This window comes from Lontra canadensis, unplaced genomic scaffold (assembly GCF_010015895.1).
Source record: "Lontra canadensis isolate GAN:19392208 unplaced genomic scaffold, GSC_riverotter_1.0 scaffold30, whole genome shotgun sequence".
Classification (NCBI taxonomy): domain Eukaryota; kingdom Metazoa; phylum Chordata; class Mammalia; order Carnivora; family Mustelidae; genus Lontra; species Lontra canadensis.
Window position 1 is genome coordinate 1,988,630 of NW_022631024.1, and position 14,848 is coordinate 2,003,477.

The window sequence follows — 14,848 nt, forward strand, 5'->3', positions numbered from 1 at the left end:
AAGTCATTAGCGGTCTGGGGATACTGACCCCTCTTCCCCTTCTGGCCATCGGGGTGGGAGGGTGGAGGCTCTGGGGCCACTTCCGGAACCAGTCCAAGTGCAGGGGTGGGGCCCACCAGTGCAGGAGGCGCAGCAGGAACGGTGGGTCATTTTCAGAGGAACGCATGGCGGCTGAGGGAGGGAACAGGACTCATTCAAGGTTACCCAGCTTCTGGCTGAGCTGGGGGCCACATCAGCCTGACTCTAGGGCCCAGGCTTTCTTCCACACTTACTCATTCACTCACTCATTCATTCACCAAGCTCCCACCCTGTGCTTGGTGCTGGGGGTATGATGGAGTGCATGGAGGACTCGAGCTCACTCCCTGTTTGGGGCAGGGTGGGGAGAAGACAATAAGACAGATGGTCATTGTAGTGACGGGGGAGCAGAGGCCAGGGGAGGGGAAGACCCACCTAGTTCACCAGACAAAAGGGCAAGGGGGCCCATGGAGGGAGGACAGGATGCTCTGGACAGAGGGACGGCACCAGCGGAGCCATAGAGGAGGCAGATGGAGAGAAAAAATGATCCATCTGGAAAGCAAAAGCCAACCAGCCAACCATCCAAACCTGGAGTTGAAACTAGGCAGTGGCTGGGGGTTGGGGGTGGGGGAGGCAAGTGGTGAGAGTGAGGCTGGGGAGGGGGCCGAGGCCCAGCAGGTAGGACTGTGATGCCCGCCCAAAGGTCGCTGTGAATCTCAAGTGTGTGAGGAATGCTGGTGGGTTTTCAGAAGGGAATGGTCGGTCAGATTTGTAATTGGGAGAGATCCACAAAGAGGGAGCAGAAGCGAGGGCTGGAAAGCAACTCCCTTCAAGGTTCTCCAGAAAGAAGGAAGGACCAACAGGGGCATCCAGGCCAATGGGGTGGGACTCAGACCAGAGGGTGAGGTCAGGATTCGGGCCTTTCTGTGCTAATGGTGGAAGGGGATAGTAGGGGTCCTTCCTTCCTCACGAGAAGGTATCCAGCCCCAGGCCCTGCCCCAGACACCTAACTCTGCGCAGTTCCCCCTGGACTCAAGAGTGTGACCTGTCCACGCATGGTGAAACTGGAGGTGGGCAGCACCCAGGACTCCATAACCAGCATCAGGAGAGGTGACCCTCTCCCTGCTCAGCTGTTTCTAGGCTTTACTTCTTCCCCACCCATCCCAAAGAGCTAGGCCACCTACAGCCTTGAGTCCCAGCCCTTGTGATTTATTGGGTGACCTTTTCTTCCCTGACCTCACCTTCCCCATCTAGGGTCAAGTAGCTCACTGGACGTGGCTGATATAGGAGCTCAGAGAGGGACTTCCTCCCAGCTGCCCAAGTGCACACACTGGAGGGACCTGTGTCCTCACAGGCACTTAGCACAGCTCGGGGGTACCTGGTAAGGGCTCCGAAATGCAGGAATTATGCTGCAGGGAGGTGAGAGTGCCCCAGGTCCGCTAGAGGGCAGCAGAGAACTTCCAGAAAGACCACCCAGGTTTGTTCAGATGGTTCCACCCAGACCAGGAGCCAGAGGCCTAAAGCAAAGGTCCACAGAAGGGGGAGAATGAGCGCTAGAACCCAGTCCTCCTTGCCCCAGGACTGCTTCAGATCTCCTGGGGAGTGTAGAACATTCAGCCTCTACCTTGCCTATCCCCCACCTAGCTACAGAGCTGTATGCTTAGATGGGGCCCTTTTGGAAACAGTTTCCTGGAAGAGTCTCTCTGTGAGCCAGACTTGGGTGCCACTGCTCCAGACGACAAAGGCGGATTCAGTTCCTACAACATGCCAGGCCCCAGGCCGGTGTCCCACGAGCACATCTTACTGAACTCTCCTGTTAAGGCTCCGTCGCTTTATTACAATAGTGGCTCTATCTTACAGATAGGGAAACTGAGGCTAAGAGCTCAGGCTAACAGGTACCAAAGGCCACCTAGGCAATGAATCATGATTCGAACTCGTATCTGTCACCCTGACACCTGCCTCTCACTCTGATGACCTCCCAGACCCTGTCCCCTCTTAAATGGCACTTTGGGCTGTGTTCTTTCAGACACCTGGAGCAGTGGAGTGGGTCATCTCCCTCCACAGGCCTCCTCCCTGCAGGAGTCAGGTTGACACGTGCCTGCTTCTCTCTCCCCAGCCAAAAGCAGACTCTGTGCCTGCCATGCCATGAGACCTGCCACTTTCTTCCTCTCTGGAGCCTACCAGTATGCCGGGCACTTAGTAGGTGCTCAGTGAACACACACCAAGGGACTTCCTTAGAGCTGTGGAGGAGAATATATTAGACCCCAAGAAGGTCCACCCAACTAGAAGGCAGCTTAGGGAGGCTGGAAGATTGGAATTGCTACTCCAAGTGCTTAAATCATGATCAGTGAATGACCAGAAAGCTCAATGACAGTCCAAAAGGCAAAGAGACTTTGCTTGGTGGTGGCATTTCCTTGTGTCCCCAGTTTTGAATTGGTCTGTGTGCCATGGCCAGGAGGACCCCCAAACTTAGTTTAGCAGAGTGATGACAATGCGGTTGAACTTTGCCCCCAGACAGATCTGGGTTCCAGTCACTGCTGTGCCCTCTTCCTATGTGATCCTAAGTGACTTCACCTTTCTGGATCTGAGTTTTTTCCTCTGTTAAATGGGGTTCAGAGGGGCCACGGGGTATGGAAGAATGAAATGATGGACAGGTCACATTCTCGCTCCTTGCAGAGAGCGGAGTGAGGAGTGCCCTTGGATGTCGTCAGTGTAGCTTCCTGCTTGCAGGAGAGGCTGGCTCAGCCTGGAGAAGCAGCCCACGAAGCCCGACACTCTGGAGCCAAGTGTCCTTGAGACCCAGGGGACAGAGCTTGCGGCCCACCCTCTGGCTCCCTTTGCACCACTGAAGAAAGGGTTTTCCCCAAGGAGTAAGCTTCCAAAATCCAGCCTGTGTCCAGGCAGAGGACACAGGCATCTTCCTGCTCTTTGCAGCCTGGTCTTATCTGTCCATTACAGCAGGACCTCCAGGGACCTGCCCTGACTCTTGGCTCACTGAACTGATATCACCCAATGTCCTCACACAGACTAAAATAGCTCTTTTCCAAAACCTCGAGGCCAGCCAGACTTTCTGGAAAGTCCCCCTGGCCCTTCCTCAATGCAGACAAATGACTCTCTTTCGGTGAGCCCTGGCAGAGCAGCGGGGACTCGTCCCTGGCGCTCATACTGGCCAGCAGTGCCGCATGGCCACTTCCTCCCCTTGTAGGACGGGGCCGGCAGAGTGGAGATGAACAAGGTCATGCCTGTGCAATGACCAGGGAGCAGGTGGCGACACCCATTCCTCTCCTGCAAGGACAGGAACATCCCACGTGTGTGCTGAGAGCGTGTTACTAATAAAAACAGTAATACCGATTCGCATTCATGGAGCACTGACCGGGGTGGCAGGCTCTGCCCTCAACAATTTATGTGGAGTCGCTTTCAATCCTCATCTCCTATCTTCTGTGAGCACTTACGAGCTTCTCACAGGATAAACCGATCTTATCCCCACTTTACAGAGAAGGAGTCTGAGGTTCCGAGAGCTTAACTATCTTGCCCAGGCTCTCACAGCTGTAGCTCGAACAGACAGGGGCTGGGAGAGGGGGTGCGTCTGCCGAACTTTCCAAAGCCTGGAGACCACCCAGGCCTCCAGCCTGACCACCAGGAGCGCAGGCCCGGCCTTCAAGAGGGACCTGGTAAAGGGGTGATGAGCGAGAGTCTGTGTGATCATAAGTGGGGGTTGCATGAAGGATCCTGTGGACCAGGCCCCTGCCGGCTTTCCAAGGTCTTCCTTCTGGCTGGCCAGGGCAGGGCTCATGCGGCCCCCACAGGCGGTCTGCTGCAGGGCAGGCTTTGAGCCCCGAGCCCTGGCGCCTGCAGCTCCTGCCCTCTAATCACAGCACCACCTGCTTACAACTCCTGGTGGCTACTGCTCCTTGCTTCAGAGCAAGACCGCCCCGGGGACACTGCCCCACCATTAAAATAAAGGAAGGGGAATCAGGAAGCTCGATAAGGACACGACGGTAGGAGACATGTAAGGGAACACAAAATGTCCCTCAGAGGGGCTGAAATCGATTTGTTGGATACAAAACTGAGTATGAACTGGGGCAAATGGGTCATCAGACAAAGGGGGAAAAACCCTGAGAGCAGTGAGGACACGTGTGGGAGGTGAAAGTAGGCGGGGGCGGGTGCGGCCGGAGCTGACAGAGACCGGAGTGAGATGTTCTCAGCGGTGGGTTCTGCACACTCCGTCACGCTGTCTACACCGGTGGCGTCTATCTTGGGGTTGATCACCCAGAGGAGACCTCAAAGGAAGAACAAGGACCCACAGGCATGCCCTTCCTTAAGTGTGTGTCCTACAGTGACGAACTCCCGCTCCTGCCCTGGCCAAGAGGGAAGGTCCCCAAGGATCTGGAGAATTCAGCCGGGGCTCTAGACATCTAGATTCATCTCTAGATTTGCCAGCATTCTACAAACTCATGGATGGCCTTCCAAGCTCCGCTAAACATCCCCCCAACCCCCCAGCTAGAGAGTCCAGAGAATCCCTCCCAATTATTACGTGCAATTTCACAGCACATGAAATTTCTGAGAGATCACTTAAGGATCTGGGATTCTGAAGAACGTCTACAGTGCCCCAGAATTTCCTAGAGCTTCCCCCAATTCTGATATACCAGAGACCTTCTAAGCTTGACAGTTCTGGAGAATGACTACCCTATTTCATGGGACCGGAGAACCGCCCCCAGATTCCAGCATCCTTGGGAAGCCCTGTAGCCTTCAGGGCTCCAGAAGAGCCCTCTGGAGTCCTCGAGCTCTCAGTAAGGACCACTCGACTTGAAGAATCTTGATGCATTATTGGGGTCCTCTGGAATTCCTCCAGAGTTTCAGGATTCTGGACCAGGGGCAGCTCCAGAGCAAGGATGTTGACCCGGGTTTGGACACATGGCGTAGGACATGGGGCGTTGGAGACTGGTCTCCTTCAGTCTCTCTCTGGGAAAGTAAGTGGGGGTTTTGCTGAGCTGGAACTAGGAAACTGGAAAATCGTGGCCGGCTCCAGCGGAAGAAGGAATCATCCAAACACAAAATGAACCAGCAACAGCCAGGGTCGCCCTGGGTGGTCCCTGTCCACCCTCCCAGGGCAGCTGAGGAAAGCTCTCACGCTCGGTGCCAGGGGCCTTCCCTGCCGGGGGGGCTGGAGACCTCCCAGCAAGCAGGGACCCCATACAGTGAGAGAGAGGGAGAAAGGGAGAGAGAGAGAGAGAGAATGAGAGAGAGAGAAGGGCTCTTCAGAGGGGAGGAGCCCAGGCTCAAGCCTGCCAAGCCACCGGAAACAAGGTGGCACCACGATGAAAAAAAGTGAAAAAAAGAGTTGAAAAAAGTGACCTGACGGCATTAACCAGGTTCACCCTCCTCTCCTCCTTCAGGTCTGGGCATGAACGTCACCTGCGTGGGACCTTTCCTGATCCCCCCATTAGAATCCTGGTGGATGGCCCTCCCTGCGAGATTTTGCTCCATGGCATTTATCACTGAGTTCCCTCTATTCTCTGATCTTCTGTGTTTGGTGACGGTGAGGATTCTTAGGCTTTGTTCAATGTTGGCCCAAAGTGGACTCTCCATAGGGCTTTGTGAAACGACTTGTTTTGAACCCAGATCATCACCAAATGGTCATATTGACTGAAAGTTGCTTTCAGCTGAATTGCAATAAGCAAGGCCTGGTGCCACACTCTTCCCATCTCCGAGTAGATTTAATGCCCACAACTGTCCAGGGAGGGGCTCCTGCTGCTGCAGCCATCCTGCCGATGAGAGGACCCAGGTTCAGAGCAGTGAAGCTGTCTGCCTGGGATCACTCATGGTTACAGAAGGCGGCAAGATTTGCACGTTGTATGGTTCAGGCTGTGGACTTAACCAAACCCACTCTGCTGGGCCCGGCGGCCTGTGGCGGCTGCTCGTAACCCCACGTCCTGGGCTCTGCCCCCTGGCACTGGCCTCCCACCGAGTCTCCGCGGCTGAACACCCCGCATGCCCAGCCACGCGTCTCGCCTTTCAACACCCAACCTCCGTGAGCTTCCTGGGCAAAGCTGTGTGTCCCTTCTCAGTCCTGTTCACCACCCAGGCTGGCGTCAATGCCAGGAGTGTTGAATGAACAAATGAGCGAACAGAGGCAGGAATGAGCCCTGCAGGTCTCGGTTCCCCGGACTCCAAAATGGGAGAGTTAGAAGAGTCTCATGGCTGTTTCTCTAACGAGGTCCTCCCACTGGCACCCCCAATTTCTCATGTCACATCGGGACTTCCCCCTAACTGTAGACCCACTACACCCTACTGGGATCCTGACATTCTTCACCTCTTGACCCTCACTCGAACTCCACAGACAAGGAGCCATTCCCACCCCGTCTAGTCGGCTGAACACCAGAAAGTGGTCCGGGAGGGTTCAAGGCCTGCCCAAGGTCCCAGCAAGTGTGTGGCATCAGAACTCAAACCTCACAACCCCTGCAGCACCAGCATGCCTGTAGCGGGCACACAGGCTGGCTGGAACTGGTCTCCCCCATGCTCCTGCAGGGAGACACCGCTCGCTGATTTCCCCTCGGCTGCCCTGCTGCCTGCAGCAGTCTCTCAATTAAAACCGTATCACATACAAAGGAGATGGCAACCCGGATTATTCCCAATCAGAAGGGGCATGCACCTCTACCAAGAATCCTTGGCTCCTCCTCGGGGTCCCCTGGGAGCCCCTCTCTCTGGGCTGCCTCCACGCGGAAGTGCCTGACGCCCCTAAAACACGACCCGCCACACTCGGAGCGACACCTTTCTTTAATCATTTGTCTGTTTCATCACCCGCCGCCTGGCTTCTCCCAAATCCAGTCTCTCCTTTCTCACAGTCTGGGGTGTCACCCTTCCTCTGCTCCCCCCCAAACTGCCCACAAGTCCCTAGCTGCAGCTCTCAGGAACTGGCCTCTGTCCGGCACAGGTGCACGGAGGGACGTCAGCTGCCATCTCCATTGCACAGATAGGGAGATGGAAGCCTGGGAGCACAGAGCCCAGACCAAGGTCACGCAGTAGTCTCTTAGGTTTCTGCTTTGCCCTCAGCAGGGAGGGAGGACTCGCCTGGGGCTCCCAGCAGCCTCGCTGGGGGGTGGCTGGCTCCGGCCACGGCGTAGGGAGCTGCCAATCTGGTCTCGGAGGGCCTCCAGTCTCTGGGCCAGGTTTGGAACTGCAGCCCCACCTGAGAAGCACACGGTGAGACTCAAGGCCTGCGCTCCCTTGGGCCCCTCCCCACCTGGACCCATCAGTGTCCCATCACCCTCTGGGGAAGCCTCAGGGGGCTCCCCTACCCCTCAACATACACCACGGGCTCCTGCACACAACTGGACATACAGGTGGCCCCAGGAAGCGAATTCCAAGTTTGGGAACTGGAAAGATCTTACAGATCACCTCTCAACAAACACCGTTTCAGAGATGGGAAGACTAAGGTCTGGACAGGGTGGGTTCTGGCCCAAGATCACCAAAAATACACCCACGAGGGGCCGCTCCCTCTTTCTTCACCTCTCAGCACTGGTGAGGTGTTCGGGGGCCCCACAGGCAGCGGGGGCGCGGAGGGTACCGCCTCCTCTTCCAGCAGCATCTCCGCCAGGACTCGGGCCTGAGGCCACTCGCTAGGACTCCTGGGCCGGGGTGGGTTGGGTAGTGGGAGATGAGCCTTGGGTTGCCTGGTCCCCTCCTCTCCCGTCCCAGTGCCCCAGGGCTGGCCCACCTCTCTCTTGGACACTTGGCAGAGCCAGGGTTGCCTGGGGGTGCCCAGGGTGAGGGCTGGGCAGACAGGGCCACACCGCCTGGGGCCTTAGGGCCAAACACCTGCAGGGAAGACCAGAGCCCACCCTGGGTGAGCCTGCCTCTACGTGCCCCATCCTCCTGGTGCCACCACCATCTCTGCCATGCCTGCCCCCTCGGGACACCAAGCATATCAGGGGGACATAAAGGTGTGGGCTCTTGGTCCCTTTTTCTGTGGGTGGCAGGTAGCCCTTGGAATGTCCTCTCCGGAGATAGGAGCTCCCTGAGGGCAGGAACCATGCCTGGTCTCTTTCGGAATTCTTGGCATCCAGAACCGGGGCTACCACAAAGCTGGAGCTTAGGGGAGAGTTACCGAGCGAGTGAGTGAACACGTAAGTGAAGACGTAAATGAGTAACGTGTGAGTGGACGAATGGGTAAGTGAGTGGCTCCGTGAGATCCTGAAAGAAGGTAGGATGGCGGGGCGCCTGGGTGGCTCAGTGGGTTAAAGCCTCTGCCTTCGGCTCAGGTCATGATCTCAGGGTCCTGGGATCGAGCCCTGCATCGGGCTCTCTGCTTCCTCCTCTCTCTCTCTGCCTGCCTCTCTGCCTACTTGTGATCTCTCTCTGTCAAATAAATAAATAAAATCTTTAAAAAAAAAAAAAAAAAAAAAGAAGGTAGGATGGGGAGCAGGGGGAGGTGAGCGAACTGGCCCAAAGCGACCCCTCACCCCATGATCCAGCCTGGGACCCTGGAACTCTGGAGCCTCCCAGGCTGCCGAACCCTGGATCCAAGTCTCCAGCTCTCCCCGCTCACTCAACCCTCACCCCGGCCCCCGCCTTTCCTACCTGGGGCAGGTGGAGCTCCCCACGTGCACAGGCCCAGTGGGCCAGCGGTGCTCGGCATAGGGGGCAGAAGCCGCCGCAGGAGCAGGGGGGAGGCAGGGCCTGCAAGAGGGCGTGTCAGAAGCTCTGCACTGGTCCTGCTCCTCTCCTCTCCCGGCCTGGCAGAGACTCACGTGGCACAGGGGAGCTGGCACCATCACACAGGGACACGGAGGGGCCAGGCCAGGGTGCGGCTGGTGATGGCAGGCACTGAAGAGGCGCCTGGAGAGAACAGTGGGGTCTGTGCCTACAGCCCGCGAACCAACACCGGGCTGGCCTCCACGTCCCCCCTTTTAACAAACACTCAGGGAGCACTAACTATAAGCCAGGTGCCGTGCTCAAGGCTTTACAAATGAACTCATTCAATCTGAACTCTACATCCACCCTATCAAGTAGGCTCTGTATTCTCCCCATTTTATATGAGAGGAAGCCCAGGCAGGGAGAGGTAAAATGACTCACCCAAGGTCACACAGCTAGTAGGTGGCAGAGCTGAAGTTTAAACCCAGGGGGTCTGGGTCCAGAGGTCAGACCCTTGACCATTTCACTGAGCCACCCTTTCCCACCTGCCCTGGGTCCCAAGGCCTGTCTCCCGGCTGGCAGCCGTGCTCACCGCTCCAGCTCCTGGACCTGCTGGGCCAGGATTCGCTGTTCATCCCGGGCCTGGGCCTGGCTACTCTGCAGCTGGCTCTTTTCTTTCCTGGGAAGAGCAGGCCCCAGGCAGGTGACAGGAGGCAGAGCTACCTGTGGGGGTATCCGCTAGCCCTCCTCTCTGTGGTGGAGTACGAGCCCCAGGAGGCAAGCAGGGGGACAGCAGGGTAGCCACAGACTAGGGAGCGGTGCAGCTTGGCAGAGCAGCCCAGAGGGGCGGGGTGGGGCAGAGTCCCCATGGCTGAGGCAGGCCCTACCTGAGCCTCTCATTCTCCACCATGAACTCCTGGAGCATCCCATAGAGGTTCCGCTGGGCCCAGGCCACCCGAGCCCCACTGAGCCTGGAGGCTGCAGGGAAGAGGAAGATGGCTGGATCCAGAGGAGCCCTGGACCCTAGCCTCACCCTACCCCTGCCTCCAGGGAACTCATACCCTTGGGGTCTCTTTGCCCCAGTTGGGACCGCAGGCAACGGTTCTCCTCCTGCAGCTGCAGTATCTCAACCTCCAAACGCTGGGGATGCTTTGCCTTTGGCGACTGCAGAGAAAGAGGCCCAGAACTGCTGTCTGTGGCTGCCCAAGTTGTGCACTGCTCAAGGGCTTCCCGGGGTGGGTGAGGAGAGCCTAAAACCCAGCCCATACTTCACTCGCCAGCCTCGCATCCCGGGGCTATGTCCACCTGGAGGAGGCACCTTGTGCTAACGGCATCAAAGGGTCAGGCAACTTTCACTGGAGGCCTGGAGGGCCTGCTCTAAGCTGGACCCTGCTCCAAGTCCAATCTTAAACTCAGTTCTGTTCAAACCTTGGCCCAAATCCTGACCCCAAAGGAGACACTATGTCAGACCCCAACTCAACAACTCAGACTTCATCATGGTACCAGCTGGGATCCTGGCTACACCCTGAATCATGTCCAAATCAGACCATACACCTAGGCATGCCCTAACCCTGACCATAACCTTGACCCCACCCTACCCAGTCAGGACCCCATCACTAGGACTCTGACTCTAATCCCAACTCTGACTCAGTTCCAGACTTCCCATAACACCAACTCGGACTCCAACTACTGCCAGAACCCCAACTATCTCCTCTGCCCTGCCCCTCTGCCTGGGTCTCCCTCCATTCACCTTAGGGGCCTGTGGCCGAGTGGTGACCCGCTGGGCTCGGCTTGCATATCGCAGGGTGCTGAGCGTCTCAGGAAGGCACTGGGCTGAAGGGGACACGCAGGCCACCTGGGGAGGACTGCCTCTGAGTGTTCCTCTCTGGGACCCCCCTCCCTCAGGAGCCATTCCTCCCTGCCAGTCCCTCTCTGGTACCATGAGGGTGACCCCGCGTCCCCCCAGTGAGTCTGCCAACAGCTTGGTGAGCTTGCTGTCCCGGAAGGGGATGTGGCTCTGCTTCCGCTGTGGGTCCAGCAACAGGGAGATGCAGTGACCTGGGTGGGGACAACAAGGCCGGCAAGGTCACCGCTCTCGCTCAAGGCCACCCAGCTGGTACGTGCAGAGCTGGGACCTCCACCCAGACCTGTGTGACTTGAAAATCCCTCTTCCTATGAGATCTAGTTACTTGGTCAGACCAATCTCTGCCACCAGACAGGGGCTCCTGAGGGCAGAGATGGCCCTGTCCGCCCCGATCCCCAGTGCAACCAAAGAGGCTGACCACTCCTGAACCTGGCACTCAGCAGGGGCTCAGGAAATGAAGAAGAGTTCCCTGAAAATCTCCCTACACACACCGCCGAGGAAGGGACCTCAAGGCCCAGTGATCTGGGGCGGGGGTGGAAAGAAGGTCACTTCCTTCCTCTTGTGGGGCCTCAGTCTTCCCAACTGCACATGGGGACAGGCTGAATGTCTGAGGGCTCAGCCTCTGCAACGAGTGTTTCTACTTCTCAGATGAAAACGTACCTTTATAAACCCTCAGTTTTATAGACTCGTAAAGTTCTAAGAGGGGAGGCACGAGTCAATAGCACGGTAAGGCCAAGAGGAGGCGGGTGGCTAGTGGGTCACAGCTCTTGACCCCCCACTACCACTCCTCTGGTTCCCCCACCAGGGACAGCTCTGGGTCAGGCTCAGGGCAAGGACACAGGACGTCCATGCGGCCGGCCCCATGTCTCACCCAAGGCCAGCAGGCTACGGTTGATGCTGTTTGCCTCAAGCATCAGCTCCCCCCGGGATCCTGTGGCCGCCACCTTCTCGCTGCCAGCCAGGTCTACAAAGCACAGCTTCCCCGCCATGGGGGGTTCCCCAGGGTCCCCTGGAGGCATCTGTGGGGCAGGGGGATCAGGGCTCAACGGGGACTTGGGAGGGGCCGTCCCCACAAAGTCACAAAGCCGAAAAGATTTCCACTATTACCTCCAGCGTCAGCCCAAGTTGCTTGCTATATCCAGAGGCAGACCCTGGCTGCGTGGCCCTGGGCCAGCTCCTTCCCCACGTGGGGACACTTACAGTTTGGCGGCTGATGTAGACCGTGAGCAGGGCATGGCTTCGGCTGGAGGCCTGGTTCAGGGTGTGAGCTGAGCTCCGTCGGCGGGTAAGACCTAGAGGTGGAAAATGGCAGGAGCTGGACCTGGTAGGAGGAGCACGTGGTCACCGATAAAGGAAAAGAAGCGAGGGCATCCTGGGAGAGGGGCCAGCCCGCGCAAAGGCTCGGAGGCAGGAAAGGGGAAGGAGGGGCTGCCGGGGCTGTCTCTAGCATGGACATGTGAGAGGGAGATGGGGAGTACTGAGCAGAGGAATGTCAGTCAAATTCATGTTTTATGAACATCTCTCCCATTGCCTTGCGAAGAGAAAGACTCGGACAGAAAGCTCAGCTCTGGGCACAACTTTGGGGCCAGAACCCAGAGTCCCAGTGTCCCCAGTGCCTGCCACAGGGTAATTGCTCCATAAATACTTGATGAATGAATGGGGCTGGAACAGAAAGACGTCACAGACTAGCCTAAGAGGTATGACATTTACCTTTAAGAAACTGGAAGAGTCTGGGGGTCTGGAGAGGAAGAGGGATGTGGTTTGCTGCACGTAGGGGAAAAGACTGGAAGGGGAGAGCCTTGAGGTGGGGAGACCACCTCAGGGGCCAAAGATGGGGCCCCGACCAAGGCAGAGGCCCTGGACAAGAGAAACCATGACCCTGACCCCACACTACCCAATCATGCCCCATCATCAGAATTCCAAGAGTTTGGATAGCAGAATCTGCAAGCCTGGGGAGGGGGGGGGACGAACATCTCTGGGCTGTGTCTGAATTGTTGGTTTGCTGGCCCTTTCCTCCCACACGGAGCATCTCAATCCACAGCTCCAGCCAGGGACTCGGGGTGCACAGTGAACAGCTGAGGAATGGGCATCCCCATACCCCAAAGCACCCCTGAAGTAGCACGCACCCATTTGGAGAAGGTCCATCAGGGCCCCCAGACTCCCAAACTCCACTACCCGCAGCTGGTCCACATAGAAGCCACGGGTCTTATTCCAGCGAACAGGGAGGGGTCGGGGAGATCCCACACTCAGAAGGTCTCGAACCTGAGGTGAAGGTGGCAGGTGAGGGAAGGGGCCCTGAGCCCACGTTCCATCCACCCCTAGCCTTTACCAGCAACAGGCCCCCAGCCGCTTCTGTCCCTCCACCCCTGCTCCTTGGAGAGAAATGCCTCCTTCTCCTTGAGGGCGCTCTCTTCATCTCAGTCCCCCACCTGCTCATTGTAGATCTCCAAATAGGAGGCACGGAGGGTAACAGGCGCGCCCAGGTGCTGAACGCGGTCTAACAGCCAGATGAAGGTCCTCTGTATGATGCCGGTTAGGTTGGGGGGTACGGGCACACCCTCGCCCTGGGGGCAGAAAAACAGCTGAGCCTGGGGCTGGATCACGCTCCTCCCAACACAAAGCAACAGTCATAACTACCCTTGGTAGAGGACTGCCCTACTATGCGCAAGTGGATAAAAGTGGCTCCATATGAGGCAGACGCCTTCACCTCTCCAGTCCTCAGTTTCCCCGTCTGCAAATGGGGCTGGGCGGCACGAAGGCCCTTCCCCCCGGAAGCGTGCGGCTCCCGTTCCCTCCCCGCTTCCTGGGCGCCGGGCCCACCTGCGGAGGAGGCCCGGTCAGGGTGTAGGTCTTCCCGGAGCCGGTCTGGCCGAAGGTGAAGACAGTGCAGGAGAAGCTGCGGGCGACAGGGGCGCCGCTGGACCCGGGCGGCGATGGGCTGGGGGCTGGAGGGGAGGGGGTGGGCTGGGGGCCCGGGTCGTGGGGGGCCGGGGCCGGGAGCCCTGGCTGCGCCTCACTTACCCGCGCAGCGCCAGCTCGCCCAGGCGCCGCACGCCGCACGCCCGGAACACGTCCTCCTGCGTGCGCGCCCCGTCCAGCACCGCGCCGAAGCGGAACGCCACGTCCGGGCCGCCGCCCGGGGGGCTCACCTGGGGGAGGGGGCGGCCGAGGGGGCGGGGCACGCTGGGGGCGGAGCCTGGGAGGGCAGGGCTCACGGGGATGTCCGGGGGAGGCGGGGGCCTGGGACAAAGTTGCCCCGGGAAAGGGACGGAGGGGCCTTCAGGTAGGTTTTGGGGGAAGGGGGTTGGGGCTCGAGGGGGGAAGGGTTCCTCACTTGCAGAGTCCGGGTCCCCGAGCAGTGCAGCGCGCTCTGTTCCCCTCGACGCAACTCGGCGGCGCTCATGGGACGCACCCTGGGGTCCGTTGGGAAGGCGGACGGTCCATCCCATTGTCGCCATCGGTCCTGTCCTCGCTCGCGCCCCCCGCCCCCGCACTCCCCAACCAGTCTATACCTACCTGAGCACCACCTGGATGGGCGTTTCTGGCCCCTCTGGCCCCTGCTCCAGGCTCCGCGCGGGGTCCCTGTGGCAGCAACGGAAGTTACCATCCCTGAGCCCAGAGGCTCCTCGAAACCTCCCAGAATCTCTGCTTACCCGTCTGGAGACCCGCGTTCCTCCATGTCCCGCTTTGCACACGAAGTTAGCTCCGCCCGAGTCTCGTTCCTTTCTCTCTCCACTACCCGCCCTTTCCCACCTCACCGGGACTGCTGTACACACCTTACATCCCCCACCCCCTTTCCCCCTTCTCAGGCAATCATCCATCCGGAAAGGCTCCAGCCTCCCCAGGGCTAGCTAGTTAAAGATTTACCCACCCCCACGTCTGCTGGAAAAAGTGTCCAGCAAAGGGACCCCTAGCTAGGGGGTTCTGGAGTCTGGGGATCCCTTGCTCTTGCCCATTCCTATCAGGAGGGACTACCCAGACCAGCCTTCTCTGTACACAGATGGGGATAGGGAGGGCAGGGATGGGAAGGGCTCAACCCGGGCCTGGGCAGAGCATGGACCAGGCCCTCCCCACTCCCCACCTACAGCTCCTCCAGCTTTGTAAAGCTTCCTCCCCTGCTTCCCCACCGGGCAGCTCTGGCTACTTGGCACCCCAGGACCCAGGAAGTGGGGCGGGGAGAGGCACCTAATGGGGCAAGAGGGGCCCAGGTTTCAGCTCTCAGAAGACCTGGCTGGACTGAGCTCCTGAGCCAAGCTTACAAAAGGACCAGAAAGAATCTGGTTAAACATTGGGCCACCTGCTTCTCCAATGCCAAGGCTGATCTAAGGCCAGGGC

The 14,848-nt window shown here is 58.5% G+C and overlaps 1 protein-coding gene across 2 annotated transcripts; it reads right to left on the reverse strand.

Moving 5' to 3' along the window:
- Positions 1-6,964: 6,964 nt before the first annotated feature.
- On the reverse strand, positions 6,965-14,635 carry KIF12 (kinesin family member 12). 2 transcript variants are annotated; one of them, XM_032865685.1, is made up of 19 exons: positions 14,167-14,282; positions 14,030-14,095; positions 13,848-13,926; positions 13,535-13,662; positions 13,334-13,409; positions 12,943-13,077; positions 12,640-12,775; positions 11,714-11,805; positions 11,385-11,532; positions 10,589-10,707; positions 10,400-10,504; positions 9,711-9,813; positions 9,537-9,627; positions 9,242-9,328; positions 8,766-8,853; positions 8,596-8,694; positions 7,733-7,833; positions 7,525-7,643; positions 6,965-7,204 (listed from the first exon to the last, which is right to left on the reverse strand). In XM_032865685.1, the coding sequence occupies exons 1-19, from the start codon at positions 14,190-14,192 to the stop codon at positions 7,065-7,067; spliced, it is 1,938 nt and encodes a 645-aa protein (XP_032721576.1). In that variant the 5' UTR covers positions 14,193-14,282; the 3' UTR covers positions 6,965-7,064. The 2 variants fall into 2 exon arrangements, with proteins under 2 accessions (XP_032721576.1, XP_032721577.1); XM_032865686.1 differs by lacking the exons at positions 12,640-12,775; positions 12,943-13,077 and having other exon boundaries at positions 14,167-14,635.
- Between the last annotated feature and the right edge of the window lie 213 nt (positions 14,636-14,848).

Coding starts and splice junctions, on each gene's coding strand:
- KIF12 (XM_032865685.1), bottom strand. CDS start 14,192: ATGGAGGAACGCGGGTCTCCAGACGG. Junction 13,663..13,847: donor CGGGGACCCGGACTCTGCAA/GTGAGGAACCCT, acceptor CCCCTCCCCCAG/GTGAGCCCCCCGGGCGGCGG. Junction 7,834..8,595: donor GGGAGCTCCACCTGCCCCAG/GTAGGAAAGGCG, acceptor TCTTCCCTGCAG/GTGTTTGGCCCTAAGGCCCC.